The sequence below is a fragment of the Mesoplodon densirostris genome, chromosome 2 (assembly GCF_025265405.1).
Source record: "Mesoplodon densirostris isolate mMesDen1 chromosome 2, mMesDen1 primary haplotype, whole genome shotgun sequence".
Classification (NCBI taxonomy): domain Eukaryota; kingdom Metazoa; phylum Chordata; class Mammalia; order Artiodactyla; family Ziphiidae; genus Mesoplodon; species Mesoplodon densirostris.
This window is the reverse complement of record NC_082662.1, coordinates 53867687-53884691: the sequence shown is the minus strand read 5'-3', so window position 1 is coordinate 53884691 and position 17005 is coordinate 53867687. Positions and strand designations below refer to the sequence as shown.

The 17005-nt window shown below is 36.6% G+C and overlaps 1 protein-coding gene across 3 annotated transcripts in view; it reads right to left on the bottom strand.

Moving 5' to 3' along the window:
* Positions 1–17005, bottom strand: part of NFIA (nuclear factor I A) — a 386801-nt gene that overhangs the window by 196912 nt on the left and 172884 nt on the right. For all 3 annotated transcript variants that reach the window (XM_060089880.1, XM_060089882.1, XM_060089881.1), the window contains exon 3: positions 3760–3825. In XM_060089880.1, coding sequence (XP_059945863.1) covers positions 3760–3825 — 66 coding nt within the window. The remainder of the gene's footprint in view (positions 1–3759; positions 3826–17005) is intronic.

Below are 17005 nucleotides of genomic sequence, written 5' to 3'. Positions count from 1 at the left end.
ATACACATACAACTGTACAGCTTATATCCACATCCAAATTAGATTTCAACTTCTCCAAGGTTTCTTTTTTTTTCCCTTAAACACTTCTTGGTAAATCAATAGTGAGCAAATACTCAAAAACTATTTGGGGATAATGACAGTATATTTATCTACTTATTAATTTTAATAAATACTAGGTATCTGTCATGTTCAAGTCATATGGAATTGGTCATGAATCCTATCTTTCATCAGCTTATAGTTTTAATAAGCCAGATTCTATTTGGTTTGTGCCAAGGAAAAACTCAGACAAAATTAAAGACATCTAAGTGGAGTCCCTTCTGTCCAGAATAACTTTCTTGAGCATTCATTCTGAAGGTTCTAGCAACTCTGAATCACTTTTGTAGCTCTCAACTCCTGGGAGGTAAACAGAATGTGGAGAAGAGAACTAAACAGCGAAATAGATGTGCCACTGTGGGGATTATGGACAGATTTAAGAGACTTAAGCCTGACATTTCTGAACAGAGTAGGTATCTACAAAAGCTGTCTCTAAAGAGTCTAGCTTTATTTCTGATATTATCTCTCCTTCCACTCCAAGGCTCCCAGCTTTTGACCTCTTGAATATGTGTATCTCATTACAGGTATGAGCTTTAACTGGAGAGTGGTGGTAGTTACCTTTCTTTGAGTCCTTACTATGAACCCAGCATTATGCTGTTTCACAGGCATATTCTCATTTTAATACTCATGAGGAAGGATCTTTTAGTGTTCCTATTTTACTGATAAGAATACTGAGACTGGGGCAATACCTTATTCAGAGTTGCCCAGCCATTATTTAATCAGGCCTGTTTGACTCTAGAGGTGGAATTTTTAATCATTATATTATACCAATTTTGAGTTTCAGAGATTCTGATATTTTATCTCTGGGCTTCAGATAATTCCTTCAAAATTCCCATCTAATACTGTAATTGGACAAAGATTTGTTTTCTTTTACAGTTGAGTCTTAAGGGAGTACAAGAAAAGAAAGCAAAAATTCCACAGAAAAAAAACAGACTAGTTGGGCAGGGAAGAAACAGCTGCATCCACTTTAGGTAAAGTTACATGGCCTAGTTTATGGTTTTGGATGAAACAGCATGTTACCATTTGTCTACTCATTTTCCATGGTTTACTAGGAAAATACCATTCGTTTCCCATTACCTTTCTCCTCAAGAGCTAGCATAAAAAGAATATTATTTCCCCTCGAATATATACATAAATAAGGAATAATGAGTTCCCACTTTGTTTGAAGACCAGAGTCTGTCACTTCTTCATCCACCAACATTTCAAAAGTTCTTGAGTTTTGTTGATATACTTATGAGAGTTCTCTTCTTAAAAACAAAAATGAAACAAATAAACAAACAAACAAGAACTTTTCAGGAACTCATCTTCCATAACCTGGGGTAATGAAAATGAAAGAATACTCTTTATGAAAGCAACCCCAGAAAGTCATCTAATGCATGTAAATACCTAGTCCTGAAATCTTCATTTATTTTCCTTTAGGGATTATATGACTTTAAGGAAGAGGAAATATTTCCTCAAATAACTTCATCTGAGATTGACAAAAGGCAGAAAGAGGAAACTGAAGAGGCCGATATTCCTCTAGTCTGAGCTCCAGTTGGAATTGTCTAAGATGAACCAACTTCAACTTTTCTCTGAAATAAATAGAAATTTGAAACATAGGAATTCATTACTGTCTCTCCTGGATATTAATACTTTCTTTCTTTGAACTCACACGATCCTTCCCAAATGGTACTGTGAATCCTTGAGGTAGCACCAAGTGATCTGGGGTTAACAGTGAACTTGGCTAGTCTCTCTGTGCCTTTGGCCGAAAAATCCAGGCTCAATCCTCGTTTCTTTTTGGAATGGGAAACGCACAATATCGGTATTACAGCAGCTCCAGAAAGGCATGCCAGGCCTCTCATGCTCTCAATTTATATTTGCATGTGAACAGCTTGTCGGCCATTTTATGAAGACAGATGAATCGCAGGCCTGTGAGAGGGGCGGCCAGACCCAAACACGTGAACCACATACCTCGGCAGCCCACCAGCTCTTAAAGGTGAAAATAAAACGAATATCTCTGGACACAACTTCAGGCAGATTATATAGAGATATAATATATGAAAAAAACGAAACTAACGAAACTATAAGGCATCATCTATAAGTCAAGTGGGAAATAAAGAATGAAACTAGTCTATAAATATCGCTCTTTAAAATGTCAACAAAAAATAAGATGTAGCTGTTTATGACACTAAAAACAAGCCTTCAGAGGTCTCTCTCTCTCTCTCTTTAATGCCTGCTGTGAAAAGATGACTTTGATAACGAAAATACCACCAAAATACCAGGGTGAGGAAAGGAATAGTCAGATAGTGTATATTTAATATGGGAGCCCAACAATGTTATAGAGAATTTCCCAGGCTTGAGAAATGAAACGAATCCTGAGAAATCAGTGATAGGATATTCAGTGTGGTAAACTCAATCCTCTACCCCACAAAACTGACATAATTCAGTTTACCTATCTATTCCAAAAGATCAGATGGAGATCAAAATGGAAAAATAGATAGAACAACAAAAAGAAGAGAGTCAGGAGGAATGAGGTCATTCTAAGTAAGTGAAAAACAATGTATGGTAGAACTATACTGACTAGAAAAATAATACGAGGAATACTGAACAACAGCCAACTTTTTTAGTATAAAGTCTATGAAAGATACTATGGAAAGTATGTTATACACATTATCTTATTTACTTCTTCAACAGATCAATACAATTAGTACCATACCACTTCAAAGATGAGGAATAAATCAATACTCTGGGAGGGTAAATAACCTATTCAACATTACAAAGGCAGGAAGTAGTAGAGGCAGACTTTGAACACAGGTCTGACACCACAGCCTGAGCTTTTAGCCTTGGTGCCATATTCCCCTCAAAGGTCCCTCAAGGTCAAGTTCCCATTAGAGTCTTCAGCTCTCTCACCAGGGAAGATCACTTTGGAATTTTATGAGATGATATCTATGAAAGTGTATAATACAATGTTTAGCATGTCAGGGGTATCACGAGTTTACTTCTTGATTTTTATTGAAACTGATGGTTTTACTCAATCTTAAATTCTAACCTATGACAATCTTTTTCGTCCTTGGAGTGCATATACCACACAGTAAGTATTTTAGTGGATACTATTATATTCATATATAAAGTGTGTATTCTAGGTTAGTCAAGTTTCTGCAACGGAAAGTTTATATATTTATGCAACTGATGAGTTTAATTCTCTCACGTATCCTTAGTGTTTTATTTTAGACAATTTGAAGTGAAAAATCCTTCAAAGGCAGAGATGATTTTCTTAAAGCAATTAGCAAAGGCTTTGAAAAGGCCTCAAAAATACTTGTCAGTCAATAAACTTAAATCACTAGTGAAGAAGACTGTGGGTCATTTGCCACCTTAAAAGGAACTGAAATGAAAAGGCGTTGGCGCCTCACTTATGCTGTAAAAGATCCTGATCTGGTAAATCAACACCGCCTCTCACAGTAATCAACTTTCTTGGGAACTAAGGTTCTTATGAGTACCCTGATAGGGTCTGTGGCTGAGGGGAAGGGTTTGGGGAGGCTAGAGTGGCCCAGAAAACTCCTGGAGTCCTCAAGGTTGTCCCTACCGTGGGCCGCCCATAGGGGCAGACCTCAAAATCCTTGTACTTGGTTGGCTGCTGGCTACCATGGACTCTCAGAGCAGCAGTCAAGAGTCCCAAAGTAGACTTACCATTTTCTGGCTGGTCCTTAATGTCAGCATCACTTGGCTGGCTGGGACTTTCAGATTGACTTGAATCTGAAAAACATAAAAATACAGCCAAAAATTACAGGGTCTGTGAAGGAAAGTGGATCAGAGGTGCCAGACTTTCTCAAAAGGTTCAGCATGGAAACTAGGAATGAGAATGTTACAGAAGTGACATGATGATCGAAAAAAGAAGAGAGAAAAGACAGGGGGTGAAAAGCAGCAGAGGCCACAGCCCGTGCCTTCAGAGAGGACTCTCGGTTCTGTTGACACCTCCAGTGGCGCTTGGCTTGTGCCAGATCATAACTTGAAACTCTTCAGAAACCATCCTCCTTCAGAGACCATTTCCAAACTGCTCTTCTCCATTATTTATACACTAGAGTCTGATAAAGACTTCATCCTTCATTACACACATCTGAAGCTTGATTCAGAACATAATAAAGTGTCAAAACATATTTTGAAGCTGGTATATAAAAGCAACCCAAACAACAGAAACAAGTTCTGTTGATATTTAGCTCTGTATTACAGCAACAGACTATGCAGACTAACACCATTAAATACTAGAATCCTAATATTCTAGTGCATTTACTTAAAATAACATGATCACTCAAAGATATCTTTCTCCCCCACTTTATAAGTATTATTTTCCTCTTGTACTGATGCATTTGGGAGATCCTAACAGGCCCTGTGAGCAAAAACAGGTTCCTGCACACCTTTATTGGATCCCATTTATTTTTTATTTTAAAAACACAATCATTTTCAAATGAAAAAATGTGATTCAATCAAATTAACTTCTAAATGAGATAATTTAAAATAAAGTAATATTTAATTTTAAGATGAGATAAAATTAAGTAAGATCAAAAAATTCACAGAATTAGGAGTAAGAATACTTATGATACATTTTGGGGGGAAAGGAGAAAAAAGGCAAAATATTTCAAGGAGAGAGTTTTTTATGTAAAGCATTTTCTGAGACTTGAAACAATATATAATGTTATCAAAAAACAAGCAAAAAAAAGTTTCAGAAAAATCTCTGTATCTGTGGAAAGCCTGGATCTGAAATTTACCTTGACTTCACAGGGTTAGAATGGGCTGCCTGAAATTTGACCACATTTCAGCAAGAAGTTCAATGCAAGATCCAAAAGGTCATGACACTTAACTGTGATTAAACTGAAAATATTAATTCTATTTCAAAAGAGTTACAGTTTTAGCATTCTCTTTCTTGGAGATACTGCAAAAAGTAGCAGCACTACTAGTGACCCTAGGTCGAGAGAAGCGCTAATTTATTACTTTAAGAAAGGCTCCCTGCTTTTAGGCAAATGAAGATTTTAATTATTGGGAAGTGATTTTTTTTAAATGTCTATTTAAAATTTTTCAGATGCTCTTAACCTGGTAATTAGTGAAAAAATTCTAGATTGATTCAAAGGTTCAGATAGTAAATGATGTGAAAATTTGAATTTTTATTTGTCTGGCAAAGTGATAGCTTTTATCATAACGTAACAATAGCCATAGTGAAGACACAAACAAAAAGCATTACAGGTCAAAAAACTTTAGACAAATTCTTCAAAATGAACCACTAAATACAAAGTCTGCACTGAAAATTGGAATACAATTTATATCGGATTACATTTGAAATTTTAACTCCATAAATTAACATTATTTTTATAGTAAATGATTTAAAAACACGGCATGACTACCTTCTCTTTTTCTAAGGGAATATCCTGTAATTTCACCATTAAAAATTACAAATTCAACATTCTTAGAAGTAATTCAACATGTTTTAGGAGAAAGGCATATGTTCATTATTTTTGAACTAGAAAATTTTAAACCATTAATATCCAACTATTAAAATTAAAGAAAATATCTAAGTTTGTCTTAGGGAAAGTTAAAATTCTTCCTGATCATGTCCCAGAATAGATACATAAAATTTTGCCAAATAGAACATTTTCTTTGGGATAAGACTAGCAAACCTAACTTTCTATATGATAGCTTAGCCAATATTCTTTTTCTTGATGTAATACCTTTACGATTAATCACTTTACAAAAAGAAAAATATTTTTTATCTCAATTAATTTAAATATACCATAGCCAATTACTTTTCTGATATTTAACTATTAATACTAAGCTAAAGTAAAAAAATAATGGGTGGTCCAAACAATTGTTTTAATCATCTAAAAGTGGACTCCTTTGTCCTTTTAAATTTTCTTTTACATTTGTCACCCTATATTTATAGAAAGGTAGCATAATTATAGAAAACATGAACAGCAACAAAAGATGGCAATAGGTATGTTCAAAGAAAGTTTAAAATTCCAAGCCACAGAAAAAGAAGCAAACAAACAGCAAATGACTGAGCGGCAGGAAAACAGCTCAGAGTTGGTCTGAAAGGGGCCGCAGCACTCTTGTGAAAGCTCAGATACAAACACTGGAGAAGGCATCTAGCCAAACTGAAAACGGAATTTAATTTCTCCACTTTTATTCAAAAGCTGGGAATACTGTTCTCCACCGGAGGACTGCATACTAAAATACACCATCTTGGTAATGGATAGGGAAAGCCAAAGATCTACAAGAAAAGTTAAATGATCTAAAGACTTAGGTAATTATTTTCTACCATGGGCTATTGAATGCCGTTTCTATTTTGAACCAACAAGGAACAAAATTACCCAGTGCTGGTGCAATTCTATGCTGAGAACGCATGGATACTTTCTCTGGTATTGCAAAAGGTCACCAATGCTGTTAAGTATGGAGCCAACCAGATGACCAGAATTATAAATTAATTTCTACCCATACATAATTGATACAAATGAAAGATCTCTTTCTTAAGCATTTGCATTAAAACCCTATCACGAAGGTTAGCAACTAATTTACTTTTCTGTTTTAAATACTTGGTAGAGACTTGTCAGAAGCCAAGGTAACTTTATGTCTTACTTTTGGGGACAATTATCAATGGTCTTTTGATTCCCACCACCTGAAATAATTAGAGGCCCCAGAAAAAAAAGAACCACCTGCATAGAACTGGGTGCCCTTCCTGTATCTGAGTCTCCCACAGCCGTGACTTTCTCTGGTTCCCTGGTTGAAAGCCAGAAAATTTGTATATTACAATGAAGAGAATATTATTTAAAATGTGTTTAAATGATGGAGTTGGAAATGCTATTGTGAGGAAGTATATTAGGATTATCAGTTTTTTTTCCATCTAGGGATTTGTTTTTTGTTTAAGGAACCTTAGACTTCAACCTAACCTAAAAGAAAAGCAATTTTTCTTTTGGTTTGCAAAAAATTTATGAGCAGAAATTTAAACCTAAAATTGACAGGGTTTTCATATAGGAGGCTGGATTGAGACCTCTTAATTGAACCGGTAGTCATCTACCTATGCATTTTTATGGTGCCTACAGCTATATTGCTGGAGTACTCAGACAAAGATATTTCACTATCAATATAATCACTAGGGAAAGGAATAAAATAAATCCTAATGCCTACACACTAGCCTCTGCTTCCATAAGCATGTGCACTGTAGGAACAGAAACCTTGTACTGGATTTGCTACTTATGCATGGCTCCAGTCCCCCTAACCTCAATTCTGCTCCTCTTCAACTTGGAACCTCAGAGAATACTCCTTTTGGTATGGTGAAGAGTGACAAAAACATGTCAATATGGTAAAACTGGTCAGGCAAAAATATAGACATCACTTCCATGTATTTTCTGTTCCCTAGGCATGGTGCAAAGATGGAATACTGTTCAATCTTCCTTGTGCTCGACCCAGAATTAAACTTTTCCTCTCTGATTCCTCTTTTATTGGCCATACATCTCTTACAATGTGACTTACATTATGTTGCACTAAGGTACTCTTCAATGATCTCCTATGAGAATTTGAGCTCCATAAGAAAAGAATTCCTTTCTTCCTCTAGTCTTACCCCCAGTACCTTCCAAGGGTACCTGGCCCAGCTAAGGATTTGACAACCGCTGAACGAAAGAGATGAATTTTCACTTGTTGTTCAGCTTTCTAATGCTGAACCACTGCCAGTGACTGAAAATATACTAAATTCACACCTAAAAGCAGATTGGGACTTATTAAATGAAAAAGGAGGGTAGAAAAGGTCTCTATTTCTGCTTCATGTCCCCCTTCGCGGGACCTGGCAAGAAAGAGAGAGGCACATCCCTCTGGCTCGTGAGTAGGAAGTCTTGCACAGCATTTAGAAGTTGCAGACAATCACCTCCTCTGATCCCCTGGCCGACACACCCACAAGAGGCTCCTTAGAATAGTAAGAGCTGAGAGTGGTGTCTGACACATAAAAGGCCCCCCAGAAATGTGTGCAGGCTAAAAGGATGGATCGCAGAAATATTTCACACATTCAAAAAACACAAAGATAAGAGAAAGCTGCCATATTCTGATGCCCGAAGAGGGACTCAAAATCCTAACAACTGCTGTTGTGAACAGCTGATAAAAGAAGAGCAGCCACGCAGTGGTGGGGAACCCTTCTCACCCCGAAACAAACCAATGTAATTCCTATTCAGTCAACATGATATCAACAAAAGTCTATGGACCATGAAAGCACAAATTCAGGTTCCAGGGGAAAAATAATTTCACCTAAGTTCAACCTCCCTACAAGCATATTGATTTGGTTAAGGATGAAGCTTGAAAAGTCTTTGTTAGAATTTTGTGTCCAGTTTTAAATCTCCCAAATTAAAAGGTGATACGAAGAAATCAGAAGGCATCCAGAAACAAAAATGAGTTAGTCAAGTGAAAGAAAGTGCAAATGCCGCCAAAAAGAGATGAAGTTGTTTTTCATAGTGTGAAAAAGAAAAGGCAAAGTTAGGAATGAATACTTTCCTGCAAATAAATGAAGAGTGAGGAACATTCCTGAGGTAAAAGACAATAAGGAATAGGGTGATTATACTCTGAATATAATAAATACCCTCTAGGATTGTAGCACTTAAAGATTTTAAAAATTTAGGTAGATTTTTTTTTTCTTACAGAGGTTTGGGAAGATGAGTAGTTTGCAAAAGAGTCAAGCCAAAGAATCCAAGATTCATTTTTCTACATCCATGATGTTATAGAAATCTATTTCTGATTGGTAGTATAAGGCTTAGAATTACTCTAATTTTGATCATTCAGTACCATAAGATGTTTATTACAGTAAGGAGATCTAGAAAAATGGCTATAATAGTCACATTTTGCTTATTAGTCTCTCTCATAGCTGCAGTTATAAAAGAAATATTATTGTAATACTTTACAAACTTTAGGAACATTGTCTATTTTTTCCAGTATCACCATGACCTTAAAGACTGAGGTGTGAGGAAATATCTTAAAAACCTTTGAGATGTAGAATGTCACTGCACAGGTGCACACATGTATATACAATCTGGGGCTTACGAGTAAAACTGATGAATACAATACCATCCACTACATATAACAGTATCCATCGTGGTCTGGCAAAGAACAAACAGAATTTTGTAATACTATCATTAAATCTGGACCACCAAAAATCTTCAGTTATCATCAGCATTTTCAGAGAATGGATAAATCCTTTAAGCTCAGTAAACAACCAAACCAGTATTTAATGGTAATTAATGTATACAACTGTGGCCTACTTAATGAAAAACAAATACACAATAACCTGGTTTTTAAAACAAATTATGAGGTGAGTCACACCATAGAAGTTTTCTTATCTTTGAAAATGGAAACACTCCATGGTTCTTTAAATGGGAAGTCTTATCTTTATTGTATTTAAAATACAAAATTTGATCTGTGTAACTTTCCCAGTAAGCTAGAATTGCGTGTGTCATGATAACCGCAGTAATCAAGGTATGCACAGCAAATCCTTCTTCACCAGAAGGGAGGTGGGGAGACCGGGCAGAAGGAAAACCCTAATTCCAAAAGGACCAGGCTAGTTTGTACACGTTGGCCCTTGAATCCTCTAATCCGAATCTGAGCGGGAAGGCTGTGTTCACGCAGCAGAGACTTGGAAGGGCTCCACCAGACCACCCCGGGGGCTGCCAGCTGCTCGGGAGATCCACCCCTTAGCCACTCCCGGGTATGGCATTTTCGGGGTCGGATCTTAAAAGCGTTATATAATCTAGATGACGACCATTTTCTTTCTTAAAACTTTTTTTTTTTACATGCCTTTCGGAAGAAGAATTTGTGAAATATTAAATTTGCAGGAATTAGATTTTTTGGCATTAATGCTGGTATTCAAGGCCCATCTGTTTAGTCAGGGCTGTGTATGATGATGAGACTGTTTAGGTTGAAGAGTGATTCAACTGTCTTATCACCTACTCATAAACGTGTTATTTGGCTACATGCACAGGGAGGTTGTGGAATGATACACAGTTTTAACACGTTGAGAAAAAAGTAAAATGGTCTCACCATTGTTGTGTTATGACACTGAGGGGGAATCATTTCTAAGCTTTGAAAATTACAAATTCAGTCACTCTGAAAGTAAAGACCAAATGACTCAATCTTTAAACCTTCAATCTTCGCATGAGGCTGATTTCCAGTCATCATCGGCTTTTTCAGCAAAGTTATAAGTGAAGTCAATGGCAAGAATGTGATGATTATAAAAGATATGTAAGCACGATACTCTGACTAAATTTATAATTTCTCGTATTTTCTTTGACAAGGGTCTCTGACTAAAATAAACTAAAATTGATGTAACCACTTTGAATTTTGTTTTTCTCATAACAGGGGCTGTGTTAACATGTGATGGTGATCTGTTGATCAATTAAGAACTCACATTAGTGAGTCAACCTGGTTACCTACCCACTCATGTGTAAACCAAGACCTGCCTAAAAAGCCATGAGTATAACATTATTGCATATCAGAATTGTGCTCAATTTCCCCTTTTGAGTCACTTTTTTCACAAACAAAATTAATTATAACAGTAAGTTCTTGGGGTCCTTAGAAGAAAATATACTTGAAGATTACTTATGTAGTCAATCTATACAACTGGAAGTAGAAAAACTCCCTGTATACTTTCATACTATAAAAACAAATGTGTCAAATGAAAATGATGCATAATTTAGTTATAGTCTATACACATTATTTTCATGTGTCTGGATATCTGTAAAAAATTTCATTAAAATAATAAAATGAACTCTGTTGAGGATAATCATGGCTATTTAAGTTCAGTTAGTATTCTAAGGATTAACTTTTTTTGCATCCATATTTCACTATTGAAAGAAGTATGAAAAGGTACAAAGATGGAATCCTAAAAAAATCTGAGCTGTATAATTTAACTCTGGATCTCGGTTTTTTTCACCTGTAAAATGGGAACACTAATGACTATTTTGCCTAATTTAATAGAGTTGTTGTGTGGATCAAATAAAATAATGCAAGAAGACCTGATTTTGAAACTATAAGGTCCCCCCAAAAGAAATGTACTTTTACCTCTGCAATATAAATCTTCCCATCCACATACATTTTTGTTTCTTTTAAAAAAATCAACCCCAGCCCACACGTGACATGATTCTGGTATAGAACATCAGCATCACAGCCCTGGTTTTAAAGTAAAGGTTCTTAATTCCAATATACTGGGAAAGAGATTATCTCTGATAATGGAAATTTAAATCTCAGCTTGCCGTTGTTTATTCCAGACAGACATTTGTGTGTTAAGTCTGTTTATCAGGCAACACTTTGTCTAAGCCAGGAAGTAGTCAGTCTTTGTAACAAGATGTATGCAAATGAATTTCCCATGAGTCTCCACAGCAAATTGTAGTAAGAAAAAAAAAATTCCTTGTTACTTTACCAGCAAGAAGCTACCTCAAAAGTAGACTAGAGACAGAGAACTATGAGCTAGACTATGCTGATGAGTTTAAATGAATCCTAAATATCTGCTCACAGTCTGTTGCTCTTTATTTTAAGCAGACTTGGTGCCTTACATCTGTTTATCAGACAACACTCTGTCTGGCTTTGTAACCTGTGTGAAAATCAATGGTGACCATAATCCCATGAAATAACCTGTCGGAGGCAAAACTCCAAACCTCCCATCACTTTAAGGACCCCCACCAATAGACGTTCCTAAGGAACCTTTGAAACTTTGAAAAAATACATCCAACTCTAACTTTTGCTCACCTTCTATCTTAACTTTTCTACACTCATTGAATTCCCTAAAGGCATGATAGCCTCAGGAGAGAATGGTGAATTTTATCATGCAATTTGGACTGATAAATAAAAAGTTTGCTAACATGCCCTATCTAATGATCAAGACCAGGGAGGTTTTTTTTTTCAATACTTTTTTCTATCGTAATAGTAAAATGTTTATTCTTTTATTCTATTACTAAAGTATCTATCCCGGGATCCTCTTTTTTTTTAATCCTAATATAACTGACTCTTTTTAAAAAATCTAAACATGAAGAGTTGAAAAGTATATTTCTTTTTATTTTTCTTGTTGGTTTTCTATAGGGTTTGAAAATCTTACCAAAGGCATCAAATTGGTTGAGCTTGTCTTTCTAGACAAAATAAACACTTTAGGACTCTACTTGTTTGTATTCTCCTCAGTGGTGCTGTATGCATCAGCAGCTAAAAACAAAGAAACTTTTTAGCTGCTCAGACAAAATGCAGAAGCTTCCCAAACAAGGAGGCAAGGGAGGGGGCACGGGTTGAGGGGACGGTAGGGGTGGAGAAGTGTGCAGAAAGTCTGACAGTCCATTCAATATAGGGATGATGGCTATAATGCATCCAGGGTCCCCTTGCTAATTAAATATGCATTGGCACAGTTTTGATCGATGCAAGCCATGGATCAGATGACACACCTGCAAAATCTTGAGCCCAGAGCTCCCAGGAAAAGGGAAAATACAGTCTTGTCTCCTTATCTTTGTTTTCAAAGGCTCTCAATTTCTGTGCTTAGATATCTAATTTAATTCTCTCACCCCTCAGCAAACTGGATTAGGGAAGTCAATACTGCCTTTGTGCATCGACAGGAAAACACAGCTTTCCTTTTATTCAATTTAGCTATGACCTTTATACAAAGATAATGACAACTGTCTAAAAGTAAGGTGAAGGCCTCAAGAAGAAGACCCCCTGAGCGAAGGCTCCCATGGAATTTTGGATGACAAGGTAGTGAGGTTTACTGTGACATTTTCCTGCTTGGAAAGGAAAAAAGGAGGAAAGGGAATTAAGAATTGGTGGGGGGCGGGAAGGGGAGGGTTGGGACACAGGGAGAGAGCATGGTGGAAGAGATTTCAATCCACTGACTAAACGACCAAACTCTCACAAATCAAATCACTGGACCATGTCATATCCATAACCAGAGAATAATGCTGTCAAAGAAGATGATGAGAATGGCACAGTAACAATTTGCCTAAAAAATGCAGACGCCTTAATGAGAAGGCTGAAGATTCTGTGGTTGGGTAAATCAGGAAGTTTGGGGTTTTTTGTTTCTTTCTTTCTTTCCTTCCCCCCCCTTGAAGCTTTTGAGAAAACAGGACTATCAGTGTGTTTGTGAGTCCCAACACCAGTGATAGCTAGAGATTCTTGGAGAAGCCTGGGATTCTGCAGTGCTCCAATGTTCAGACCACGACTCCTAACCAAAGGGGAAAATGATACTGGAAGAGTCTCCTAAAAAAGCACTGCTTCCTTTTAACTTCCTTGTCTTTGGGCTTACTTGTTCCATTCGTTAATTCAGGCATTCACCAATGCATCTACTATGAGCCTTTCTCCCTGTGTCCGTGGTGATAAAAATTTTAAAAAGCAAGGTCTCTGCTCTCAAGATCTCTCAGTCAATCAGAATAACGATAATAAAATCAAGGTTCTGTGGTATCCCCTCTTGATTAAGTCCTGTCCTCTGGTGAAATTAATGTACAGCGACATGTTATTGTGCACATTTGTAATGGCTTTTATTCTCTTACCATTCACAATCAGTACTGTACCACTAAGTGTAGCCTTGTAACAGAATTTACAGTAGCCTGGATGCTAACTGTTGGTGGGAATGGATGGTTGGGATTAACTTTTCTAGTAAGATATAGAGAGGTTTAGGCAGAGTCCTTTTAAGTGAAAGATGAAGGTATATTACTGCATAGTTAGCATTGTTGGGAATGGTGTAAAATATCAAAATGATTTTTAAAAATCAGGTTTTTTCCCCCTTAGAAACAATTTCATAGACAATATTCCTAATCAGGCCTGGTGTACTCCCTTTAACAGAAATGACTGTTTAACAAAGGTAGCTGTGGTACACTGAAAAAGGTAGAGAACTTGGTATTAGAAAACCTGAGTTTGAGTCCCCTCTTGGCCATTTATATTCGCTTTGTGGAACTGGACAAGCCCCTTTACTTCTCTGAATTTCAATTTACTCATCTTCCAAATGCCTGACTTTCAAGATTATGAGAACTGAATGGCATGGTTTAAAAGGCCTTGTAAATTATAGTGGCTATAACTCTAACTGTACACTGCATACATTTGCTAATGTATAGAAACTGGTTAAAGAATCACATTGACTACTTACTTTTATTTCTTGTCTCATTATTTTTACTGCACAGAGCATGGTATCTAGAACATATACATACTAACAGATATTTGTTGAAACAGAATTGAAGAGGGTGAAAGAATTGCTCTTTCAGGGCCATGAAATACAATAGGGCCTATCTTGGGCGATGTCAACAGATGTTTGGGGGTAAATTTTCTGCTTTGGGGAGACTGCATGACTGGATGGTGGTATATCCCATGTGGTGAGAACAGACCTTATGGGATTCATAGGCTTGGCTTTCTGGTCCTAGATTCAGGACCAGAATGAGGGGGGTTAGGCACCCGTAAAGGTTCTTTCCAGCCCTAGAGTTCTAATTTGAAACAGATCATTAGCAATCCAGTTGTTGGTCTTCTGGCTGCATTCAAGGCTGGGACCCACATCTCATCAAAAGGGGCTGGGTGATATTAGCTGCTGATCATAAGTACAATTAGAAATAACATGAGTTCAATAATCATTATAAGTCAGACTCTCTCTTCTTTACCTTATAAGTGATGACAAATACCCTACTATGAATTGTAAATGTTTATCTTCAGTGACTTGGCCAGTCCTGACTACAGGAGCCAATAAACAGTGTTTTCTTTTTACTTCTTAACCCATTATGTAATTCAGAACACCAGGAAACTTTTTGTTTCAGGAGCTACTGTATAAGGTATCCTTAAAGAATTTAGCCTAGGTCCTAGGTCTTAGACTAGTATTGAGGACAATACTTTCTCAAAAACAACCACTGACAACACAGGTTTGAATTGTGCAGGTTCACTGTATAAGCAGATTTTTTTCTATAGTAAATACTATAGTACTACACGATCCACGGTTGGTTGAATCTGCCGATGTGGAACCGCAAATACAGAAGAACGGCATACACTGAGCAATGACTATAAGTTATATGAGGATTTTTGACTGTGTCGAGGGTTGGCGCCCCTAATCCTTGTGTTGTTATAATATGTAATGTAAAATATATATATTTTTAATAATGTGTTTTCAGTTTCCACATTGACAATAACTTTTCCCTAACAACTTGGTTTCTGGACTTTTAACAAATATGCATGAAAACAGGGAGCTATCATTTGGTCAACCAAAAAATGGTCCTCAGACTCCCACAGCACCATAACAAAGTTCAAGTGATAGCTGATTCTCTAGAAATTCACCCAAGCATTTTGCAAGAGAAATAATCATATATGTTTTGCTTCTATGTCTTTATGATAGATAAAGTGACTTAAATGTACTGAATCATTTCACTTTTAGGAGTTTCCATTTGGATTCTATCATGGCTTTCTCCCTGACATATGCAGTGCTAAGTTATTTAAAATTAATTGCAGTACAATATTTTAAAATTTCTTCACATGGTGCTAATCTCAAGTGCTTTGGATGTTTGAACCACACTTGGAAGCCATCAAGTTCTGTGTATCTTTATACCATGGAGCAGTTAAACATGCTAAAAAGATTAGTCAGTGAACTTTAATCTATAACCAAAACTATACTAAATTATAAAATTTCAAAAATGTGTGAGTTGATACAAATGAGAAAACTGCAAACACCCTACATAAAAAGAAAAAAACAAACCTAGATAATTAAAACACATGAATTTACTTACATAGCTTTGAATCCAGAAAAGCTTTCAGAAATTCACCACAGATCATGAGGTCCTACCCACATAAACCCAATTAGGTGCCAGTTGAGCTTATGTGCTTTCACCTTCATCTGAAGTTCATTTTATCTGTCATTTTTATTTTCATTTTAGGATGCAATCGACATTCTTTTCTGTGGTTATGTTGAAGGGGGGATAAGTATTTTCCATTTCAGTAACTCAGTATGGATGAGTAATTTGCTTAGTAATAATCCTAAAATCAAACTGTCTTCCATACAATGTCTAGTAATAGTTTACATAGGATTAGGCAAATGAACTATCTTCGGGATGTGCTTTAAAAAAAAAGTTTCTTATTTGCCACCTAGATTTATTTTGATTTAAAAAAAAATCATGTTTTCTGGAAAGTTTCTAATAGAGGTGCTACCTTCAACACCTGCTCCTCATCAAAAAGTCTAAGTGGGTGACTGGAACTTCATTCTGATTCACTTTTCAAGAACCATTATCACTCTAAAGAATGACTAATAATTAGTGATTCCTAGGGGAAGAAGCTTATTTCAGTTCATCAAACATTTATCACCTACTGTGTGCAAGGCATTGTGAGCTTTTATTCAGTTCTGAGGTAGCTCATAATGTTGACTAACAATTCCACTCATTCAACTCTGGATCGTTTATTAAAGCGTATATTACTTGTTTTTTAAGAGTAGCTATTCCCCCCAACCCCCAAATCTCCACCAGTGGTGGTAACATCGAGTGTTTCTGAGAACACTATCCTAAGTCTATTAGGGGAGGAGAGAGGAGGTGGAGATTTCTACAAATAGGAAATGGTTTATCTGTTTGTTCTCTATTTAACAAAAATGATGAATCTCTGGGTTCCATGGTTTTTTCAATTTTTTGGTCACGGCGGAAGCCTACAGACAAGGGAAATCTGAGAGGGAAGCTGGAGCACCAGCGTATAGAACAAAATCGAGCAGTTCTACCTGCCAATCATACCCCATTATTACCCCAACTCACCCCTACACCCTTATCCCTGCTGAGCTTCCTGAAGCAATGTTTAAACCCCTGCAGCATTCACACAGACAAGGCCCAAACCTCGGGTTCAGAGTGATTTCAATATCACCTCTGTCTTTTCAGATTTACAATATTAAGATAAGCAAAGAATGGGACTTCCCTGGTGGTTAAGAAGACACCTGCCAATGCAG